The sequence below is a fragment of the Urocitellus parryii genome, chromosome 2 (genome assembly GCF_045843805.1).
Source record: "Urocitellus parryii isolate mUroPar1 chromosome 2, mUroPar1.hap1, whole genome shotgun sequence".
In the NCBI taxonomy this organism is placed as follows: Eukaryota; Metazoa; Chordata; class Mammalia; order Rodentia; family Sciuridae; genus Urocitellus; species Urocitellus parryii.
In genome coordinates, this window is record NC_135532.1 from 178,382,661 (window position 1) to 178,393,135 (window position 10,475).

A 10,475-nucleotide genomic window follows, 5' to 3' on the forward strand; every position below is an offset into this window, starting at 1 on the left:
CTTTTCATTTTTCTGGTTGTACTTGATGTAGTGTTGCACCATATGTGCAGTCATACATATACCTAGGGTAATGATATCTATCTCATTCCACCATCTTTCCTGCCCCCATGGCCTCTCCCCTCCCTTCCCTCCCCTTTGCCCAATCAAAGTCTCTTCATTCTTCCCATGCCCCCCTTCTCATTATGGACCAGCATTCAATTATCAGAACATTTGGTCTTTGGTTGTATGGGATTGGCTTACTTCATTTAGCATGATATTCTCCAACTCCATCCATTTACTTGAAAATGCCATAATGTTTATTCTGTTTTAATGTTGAGTAATATTTCATTGTGTAAATATACCACAGTTTCTTTAGAAGGACATCTAGATTGATTCCACCATTTAGCTATTGTGAATTGAGCTGATATAAACATTGATGTGGCTGCATCATTATAGTATGCTGCTTTTAAGTCCTTTGGGTATAGATTGAGGAGTGGGATAGCTGGGTCAAATGGTGGTTCTATTCCAAGTTTTCTAAGTATTCTCCATACTGCATTCCAGATTGGTTGTACTGATTTGTAGTCCCATCCGCGATGTATGAGTGTGCCTTTCCCTCCACATCCTTGCCAACGCTTAATGTTGTTTGTATTTTCGATAACTGCCATTCTGACTGGTGTGAGATGAAATCTTAAGAGTAGTTTTGATTTGCATTTCTCTAATTACTAGAGACTCTGAACATTTTTTCATATATTTGTTGATCAATTTTATATCTTCTAAGAAGTGTCTGTTCAGCTCATTACCCCATTTATTGATTGGATTGTTTATTTTTTTTTTTTTTGGTGTTAAGTTTTTTGAGTTCTTTATATATCCTAGAGATTCGTGCTCTATCTGATACACAAGTGGCAAAAAATTGCTCTCAAAATCTAGGCTCTCTTCACCTTATTGATTGTTTCTTTTGCTTAGAAGAAGGTTTTAAGTTTGAATCCATCCCATTTATTGATTCTTGGTTTTATTTCTTGCTCTGTAGGAATCTTGTTAAGGAAGTCAGGGCCTAATCTGACATGATGAAGATTTGGGCTTACTTTTTCCTCTATTGTATGCAGGGTCTCTGTAAGACCAAAGATTTTTTGATTCTCTGTAAATATCTCTGCCATTTGTCTTGGAGAACAAAGTTCAATTTTGTGAACAATATTAGTTACCAGTTATGTAAATGCTTGTTTTTCAGAAGTACTCCTCTAAATATGTGTCAATTACTGTCTCAATTTTCATTCCATTTCTACAAAGTAGCTTCAACTATTGTGTCCACTTACAAAAGCTGAAAATGAAGCACAGAGACATTAAGCAACTTTTCCTAAATCATGCCACTAGGCAGAGCCAGAATTCAAGCCAAAGCATTCGGACCTTAGAATGAAGTGCTTTACCTCCATGAAGACCGGGGAGAGGGGCTACAGTCTGAGAAAGGTTCTGGGAGTAACTTAAATTTAGCATCATGGGACCTAGGAAAGCTCTAGAGTAAGTGTCTACTACTTGCTTCTCTTTATTTTGATCTGAAATATACCGTCCCCTTAGAAGTAAGAGTCCCCAGAGATTAATGGAGACCTCATGCTCTTATAATTTACTTGATACACATAAAATTGATTATTAAAAAAGTTCTTTTATAACTTATATGTACTTTGATATCATCATCATCATACAAAAAATATGAACAATGACCCAATGATTTTCTATGCAGTTTTATTTGATATAATTGAATTTCCAATATTGTGAAATATGTTTGAATTTCTGTTAGGCAATATTCTGTTTAGTATCTCCCTGCAGGTATACTAAAACTATTCTCACCACTGCTATTATTACCATTCCTCTTAGTCTTAACCCTTCTATTTATAATTTATCAATCTAACATGTTTTTCTAGGCAGGCTGTATACTCTATCTCTGTACAACTTGACAACAGCCCTTTGTCATTATTCTTATTTTACAGGTGAGGAGACTAATATTTAGAGTAATTAAGTAACTTGTCCAAGATCACAGGGCTAGAAAAGTACAAAATTGAGTTTGTCAATCTGAAAGCCCAATGCCTAGGCATATGCACCTAACCCCCACATTATACTCTCCTTGCATCTGAAATAAGCCTATGAATATGCAGATACTCAGAAAAGTCAGAAAGCAAAGCAGAAATGCTGTACCTTGGTATAAGCTAGAACTAAACCACTCAGAATTGAGACTGGTACATCCAACGTGATGAGGAAAATATGTATTGGTGGATGATCAGATAGGACAGTTCATGGAAAGCCATGTGGACAAGAAAGAATAATAAAAGAGGGCCTGGGGACAGGAAATATGGTGGAATAAGATGGACATCATTACCCTTGGTACATGTATGACTGCACATATGCTGTGACAGTACATCATGTACGACCAGGGAAATGCAAAGTTGTGCTGCAATTGCATGCAATAAATCAAAATGCATTCTGCTGTCATATATACTTAATTAAAATAAATAAATGAATTAATTTAAAAAAAATAACTAGGAAGACTTTGCTTTTATTCCTGATGAATTCTATCAGTTTTCCCTTTCTACTCTGTAAAAAGAATTTAGACTAGATTATTTCTAAAATTTAGTGACATTGTGTGGCAGTCTTTAGTGTGAAACCATGAATTTACACATAAAAATAGTCAAAAAAATTTCCTTTATTAAATTATTGAACAAAAAAGTACAATTTGATGCGATATTCCCAAAAAGTGTGATTTGTACTCACTCTTTCTTTCTTTTTTGCTTTCTTTCTTTCTTTCTTATATTCTTTCTTTCTGATAAAAGTTAGGATGAAAGGCATTCTCCCTGTAACTCATGTCTTTAAAGAAGGTTTTAGATAATTTTCTTTCCTCAAGCAAATTACAAAACACATAACTTGAAGATGCTTTTATACAAGAAATATAAAATAATAGCTCCATAAAAGCTTATTTATATTGTATTTAACCAAAAACGTTGTTGATTATTTTATTTTCAATTTTTTAAAGGAATTGGTGTAAACCCCTAACCCCACTACTAAACTGTCAACACCCTAGTAGAGTCCAATACTTCATAGTAAGTGAGCTGCTCCTTTCTGAAGGGAAATGGTCCCTCGGTAGAGAAAAAGTTAAAGGTGTTATTTTGTTTTTGTTTTTTCACTTATGTCTTTTCCCCCCAAACATCTCTGATTTTATCCCAGTTCTACTGGTGTTTCATTTAGAATGTCAAATTCCCAAAATTAACCTTTACCAGTTTGAGGCTATTTAAGTCCTAGAGATAAAGTGATAATTATCCACCAGCCCATTTCACTCTTTCATTCCTCATCTGGTGTTTAGAACACAGGAGGTGTTAATGAGGGGTTGCAGGGGCATCTGTTCAAAGGATGGATAGACTTGATATTTAAGCCCATTACCATGTACACTGCACATCAACCGCTACTTACACAGATTCCCTCCCTAGGAATTCAAGACAACAGCTCAGGCTTGGTGATTCTCAGTTCTGCCCTTTCAGAGCATTGTTCACACCAGAAAGAAATAACTCCCCCAGATTTAAATTGTCTTGCTGGTGACCTCCTCTCTATCATCAGATACAACAGCCAAATACACTTTTAAAAAGAACACAGTACAATCTCCTCCTTTTCTCCTCCCTCTTCCTTCCAGACGCTCATTACACAGCTTCTGCAGGTGGTTGAGTATTCAGAATCAAGTTCCTTCTCCCTGAAAAGAATGTGTGCACTTTCCAAAGATTTAAGCTTACAGGACTGAGTCCTGGAGAAAGAAAGATATTTCCAAATTAAGATCAATATCTATCAACTGAGAGTCATCTCTACAGAAGGATCAAACTTTTGTGAGCTAATTTATGGAGTTTAGGTATGACCTAGAAGTCTACAGGTTGAAAAAATTGTCTGAGAGATTCTGATGGCAACCATATTTGAGAATGTGTTCGGAACTGAATTTGGCACTTTGGGGCTTCTTTTGATCAAATCTGGTCATAGGCAATTTAAGTTTATTCAAATAATTGTGATCAACGTATTGAATTAAACTTCATAAGTTCTCTCTCTGATACCATGGAATTAAATATATTAAAATATTACAGTTTAAAGTTTCTAGTAATTATTAAGATAGGTATGTTTTAAGTTCTAGATTAAATTACTATATGAAGTTTAGTAGAGATAATTCCAATTATTTTCCTAAATTGATCACTGAGAAAGAGTAACCTAATAGACATCAAATAACAAAGAATAAAGAAATTCTGATTTTTCTGATCAAACTTTTGGAAATGATCTACTAAGTCATTTTAAGGAAATGATTTATCTTTCCATCCTCATTCATCTCTGAAGGTGAAGTCAATTATAAATTCCATCCATTTCATAGAAATAAAATGAAAATTAAACATTGAAAGACAGCTCAATTTCTCAGAAAAATTTTGTCAGATCAAATGCAAGTTGTTTATTTCCATTTTTTTCCTGGGAAAAAATGGTCTTTGTCTTCCTGTCTTATGCATTTTAGAAATGCTGTGAGGCTTGTCATTGAAGTATAAAAAGGGAAAGAAAATTGGATCTGGAGGGAAAACAATAATCCCTTCAACAACTATGTAATAAGGTAAAACGAACAGAACAAATCAGGAGTCATTATGTTGTAAAGCCCCAATTGGGAAGACAATAATGGCAATTTTATTTTGATATTTTTATTTTAATTATCTAGGATGAGAACTCAGTAGTTGTCTCCAAATTTTCTTTTGGAACCAGCTATTCTAAAAAAGAAAAACAGAAATTGCAAAGCAGGACCTCAAATAATGCTGATCCCTTTAGTGACAGAGAAAACATTAGCTTTAGCTCTCTCCATCTTTTAATTCTGGATTTCTGCTGGCCTATGATACCTTCTTCCTGAACACCATTTCAACTCATTCAAAGCAACTTTTGCTGATTTCTAAATTTAGTCTTTAATAAAACTCTCCTTCCTCTCCCTCTTCTACACCAAATATTGTTTCTGCTCTCTTTCTAAATTAAGATAGGGATCTTTTTGTTTACAATGTCTGTTAACTCTTTGTAATAAATATTTATGCCATACTGGGTACATTCTTATGGTGTATTGCTTCCAAAGCAGCACTAAAATTCTCCTACAGTTCCAAAGGGATTCCTTGTGACATTAATTAAGGCGTGAAATTGCTTCATGTTAATTGCCCACGCCCTTCTATGATCTGCTATTAAGACAATTAAATATCTTTAATGGTGCATTAAGTAACAGCAATCTAACCTTTCCATTTCTGGGAAATTACAGAGGGCCAAGGAAAATTTGATTAAATTGGTAGTAATAAAAAAATTAATCATATTCCATTTTTTTCATGGAAACTGATAGAGGATGAAGTTTCTTCGAGTGCATAATTTCTAAGTTTCATCCAAGACAGAAATTATATTGATTCCATTAGAAAAATAGAACCTGACAGCAACAATGGCAATGGCCCAGCCCACAGGTGGTCCAACTCTCTCTACAGAGAAACAGGGACTTACAAAGATTTATACCTAGTTCTATCCGGGACTTTGCTTTCAAATAATCTGTCAAGAATTCAGCAGTCACGTAGAAGTAATAATTAGTAGCAGCTCTACTACTTTAAATTCCATTCACATAGCACATTGTTATTTTCAACCTGTTTCCCTAATCGGATTGTCACTTGAGAGTCGCCAAAATCATTCAAATATGCAGATTAATATTTATTCTTCCTATTTTTATTTTACTTATTTTTTTCTGTTGCTAGAGATTGAACCCAGGACCTTGTGCATGTGAGGCACACACTCTGTGCCATATCCCCAGCCCTATTGTTCCTATTTAAAACATAAGGAATCTAAACTTAAGAGAGGTTAAATAACTCACTGAAGTCCTTAGGGCTAGAAGGAGGCAAAGCTATGGCCAGAACTGTTGCCTTTTAACTTTAGACCTCCTGCTTTTTCTAACAAGAATGTAAAGTGTGTGTGTGTGTGTGTGTGTGTGTGTGTGTGTGTGTGTAAGAGAATAGGCTTTGTCATTATATAGAGTTATTCATTGTGCTTCTTTATCAGTTGTTGTGTGTGTTCTTGTTGTAAATTAGGATCTGCAGAGGCAAGACATATGGACAAATATGTAGTTTTTTAGAGAGTAATAGAAGTGATTTTCATATAAGCATTAAAGAAAGCAGCTCTATAAGTTGAATGTGAACCAGAATCACATGCAGGGCTTGTTTAAGCATAAATTTCTGGACTTCATCCTCTGAGTTTTTAATTCTATATATCCGGGCTGGTCCAGTAATTTAAAGTTCTTAAAGTTGTAGGTACTGCTCTTGCTGCTGGCAGGTCAGTGGACACACTTTGAGAAACACTGAGTTATGGAATCATTAGATGCTATGATTCTCAGACTCCCCTTTGTTTTCTAGGCTACAATTTACCATAGGTCATATGGGGAAAGAAAGAGATGTTGTTAATTTTCCTGTTTTATTTTATTTGCCATTGATTTTTTTATTTCTATGAAGATGAGACATATTACTTGTTTACCCAGATATCAATAAACTAGAGAAGCTAGATAAATGTAGATTAACACATGATGTTCATTGCTGTATTCTTTCAAAACCACCTGTTCTACCTATATACTGGTACAGTTTAGTGAAGTCAGCCCAAGTTTAGAACTTTAGAGAAAGTAAAGATTCACTGACATTAAAAGTGAAAGAAAGTTAAGCTTTACTCCAGCTACCATCTTCTGTAGTGAGGCACCGAAGATAGTAGATAAGGGTATTCCTTTGCAAAATAATCACAGAACACTCACTGAGCATCCTTCACAGTTCTAACTAATAGGGATGCTGTGGTACTTAAGAGAAAGGTTTTTTATTTGTGGGTTTATTTCATGGCATTTATATCTAGAAAGGCATAAATCGGTAAATACATAAATGAACAATAAATAGAGGAGCAAATATTTAAACACACGATTAGATATTAGATTTAAGGGGGGAAAGTGTGGCAGTTTTACATAGGGAGGTCAAGGTAAACCTCTCAGGAAATATGACACAGATTAATTACATTTTAATGGAATCTCAATGAAATTTAATAGTAAACCATGAAAAGATGTGAGAGAAGTTTCCAGGCAAAATTGTTTCCAAAGACCCTGATGTAATCCAAGCTTGTCACTTGTGAGCAAGAAGGGTCATATGACTGGAATGGATTGATTAAATGGGGAAGGGCAGAAGATGTAGAGGCAGGAACCAGATAAAATAAGACCTGATAGCCTCCTTGAGGACTTTGGATATTGTGGCTAATGTGTTTGGAAGTCATTACAGATTTGAAGCAAGATTGCAAGGAAACTGTCCAGGATCTTAGACAAGATGATGCTAGCTTCTCCTTGAGGGCTTTATAGCCGCAGGTAGAAAGAATGACTTTGGATTTATTTAGAAGTCAGAGCAGATGGAGCATACTAAGGGATAGAGTGTAGGTTGTTAGGTAAAGAGAGAAGACAGTGATGACACTTAAGTTTTGGGCAAGAACAACCAGATGCTATATATTAAAATGGGGAAGAGTAGAAAAGTGGATTTCACTGTCTGTAATAGTGTGACAAAAGAAATTATTAAGAAGTCCAAGTAAAGATGCCACATGGGCAATCCACATGGATTTCAGCTTCTCTACATACTTGCTCACTCTTTCTTTCTTTCTTTGATAAAAGCCATGCTGTACTAGTTTTTATTGTTATCATTGCTTGATGACATTAAAATATTTAGTAAAGGTAAGGCCAGCTCACATACTGATTAATATATGGTTGAAATTTTTAAACTAATATAAAGCAGTCATTTGTACTTTATTTGATGAATTACAGCTTTACTGGCTTACTGGTCTTTGAAACCCTGCATTCTTATCCTCTCTCTGCCTGATCGCAATCTAGCTTTAGGGAAGTCATTTAGGTTCTTTTATGTTTGAAAAAAATAAAGATGATAATTTCTTACCTACAATATTTACAGGTCTATTATTATTATCAAATGACTTAATCAATTTTAAATGTCTTTGAATACTTCAAAATGATGGATCTTTCAAGGGATCATCATCATGGTTGTTATTTTCGTTACAGAGGTTTGGGTTTACAGTTTGGACTTACAATGAACTTTATCGAACACTTATCATCGTTTTTCTCCTGTTGTTGGCATTTATTTTGTGCAATTCAGAATTGATACAGCTATCAATGGCAGTTGTATTACAAAAAAATGCTTTTTCCTTTCTTTTTTGCATTTTAAATGAATTATGCTATTTTGATTATGTTTTAGTTCTAAAATTTTATTGAGGTTCATACCCCTTCTTAACTTAGATATATTATTGAATTCCAGAGCTGTAAACAAGAATGAAAGTTAAAGCATAAAAAAATTAAATTTAATCTGTAAGTTTGATAAAGATCTTGTTCTCTTTCTCTCCTTTTCTTTCTTTTCTTTATTTTTTTGTATTTGCATACGATTCCTAGAATGACCTTAGTTTGCTTTATCTAAGCATCCAATATTTTTCCTAAGGAAGAATACAGCAATTCAAATACCTATTTGATTTATTGAGCAGAGAGCAAGAAAGTGGCTTAATAAAAGATGTGGATCCAGGTAGTATGACTTCCAAACTTGTACTCTTAACCTTTCAAGCCCAAGGGAGGAAACTATGTTATGTGGGAAATAGCATCCACATTATTAAGCCATTGAGTTATGCTTGAATAAATGTAGATGCTTAGCTGGTTTTCCAAAATGAAGGATGAAATAATAATTCCTGATACGTCAGTGAAATATGTCTTATACAGTCAGTTTTGTCTAACTCGCAACAGTCTAATGAAGCAAAAATGAATTCAACATGCTGATTGATCTTATCTTAGGAGAATAACTATAAATTGGAAAACATTGTTCTGTTGCAGTAATCTCACAACAGACATGCTAGTTTGCAGACTGGGCTTTAGAGTTAGAGAAAGCAGAGAGGAGAAAAGGACCATTAAATAGACGCAAAATGAAATCTCATGGTTGCATAATCACATTCCCTATTGATGAATAACTAAAAAATCATGGGCTGTGTCCCTTAATTTAGACGAAGAAAATCTGGGGTAATCAGGGAAATTGATTCATGTTCTTTCCTCTTCTCTCTCCTCTCCATTATCATTTCTTATAGTATGTCCTGAAATTTGGAACTAAAAGTTCAGTTTGACACAACAATGTCATGATTCTTACAGTGGTTAGGTTAAGGTTAGGAGCATGTCAGTAAATATTTTTCCCTTCCCAAACTAAATTGCAGAAAATGGACCAAAAAAGCAAAATGCTACTTCTAACTTCAAATGCTCTACCTCCAATTTCTCCCCTAACTCTGGATAGAAATCCTATTATATAAGTTAGGAGGCTGTAAAGACTCCAACCTTATCTACTAGAAAACTGAAAGAACCTACATAATGCAATATAAGAAGGCTTAAAGGGTTATGACTTATAGAACTGGAAGAAAACCAGGGATAGCCACTATACATCAAACTAAAACCCTTTCACAATGGGGAGGAAAATCAGTGATTAAGTGAAGAATATCCTAAAGTAAATATTTGTGAATTTTATTGAAGCAAAATTGATGTTCATTATCATAAGTAATTATTGTCATTTTGCTTTCCAGTGTGTATGTACAGAGAACCATCACTACACGAAATTGGAGAAAAACAAGGACGTTCGAGGAAAAGTTCTGGAACACCAACCATGAATGGAGGCAAAGTCGTGAATCAAGATTCAACATAGCTGAGAACTCTTCCCTTCTTCCCTCTCTTATCCCTTCCCTTACTCTTTCCTTCCCTTTCCCCATGTCCTTCCAATAATCCACCCAAGGAGAGAAAAATAAAATGGCAATGCAGGACCTAGTAGCTAAGATTCTGCACTCAAAATCTTCCTTTGTGTAAAATGAGAAAAGTGAACCAAAGCTTGCCTGTTGCAATGTGGTAGAAAATTCACATGCACAAAGATTAGCATACATAAAAGCAAAGGAAAAATAAATCAGGACTCCACAAACATCAAACTGTGTTGTTCTTAATAGAGGGCTACTTCATAAATAACTACAATAAAGATGAAAAGAAGTTACCTAGAAGGAAAGGGTTTTTGAGAACTGAACTCACAAACTGATCTTAGATTCTAAATGGCTTAAACTTTTGATAATGCTGTGATATGTGGTTTTGTTTGTTGTTGGTTTTTTTTGTTTGTTTGTTTTGGACATCTAGAATTGACACACAATTACATACTTTCTCTAAGATTTTTTTAGCCATGAATTGAACATGTAAATTACACTTTTTTTAATGCCTGTAAGGTGTATAGCCAGGAACTATTTAACATCAAGGAAAATTTCAAAAAATTACTCTTGAACCTATTAAGATTGGTTTTTTTTTGGCAAAAGATTAATCTTGTATTGAATCTAATGGTATTAGTTGACTTATAAATTCCTTTATAAACAAGAGTTTCAAATTCTCCTAAGAGAATATATTTTTATCAAAGTTA

The 10,475-nt window shown here is 34.3% G+C and overlaps 1 protein-coding gene across 2 annotated transcripts in view; it reads left to right on the forward strand.

Annotated features, from left to right (window-relative positions):
• Positions 1-9,996, forward strand: part of Fgf12 (fibroblast growth factor 12) — a 326,815-nt gene extending 316,819 nt beyond the window's left edge. For both annotated transcript variants that reach the window (XM_026400287.1, XM_026400286.2), the window contains exon 5: positions 9,610-9,996. In XM_026400287.1, the coding sequence (XP_026256072.1) occupies positions 9,610-9,728 (119 nt within the window). In that variant the 3' untranslated portion in view covers positions 9,729-9,996. The remainder of the gene's footprint in view (positions 1-9,609) is intronic.
• Positions 9,997-10,475: the final 479 nt, after the last annotated feature.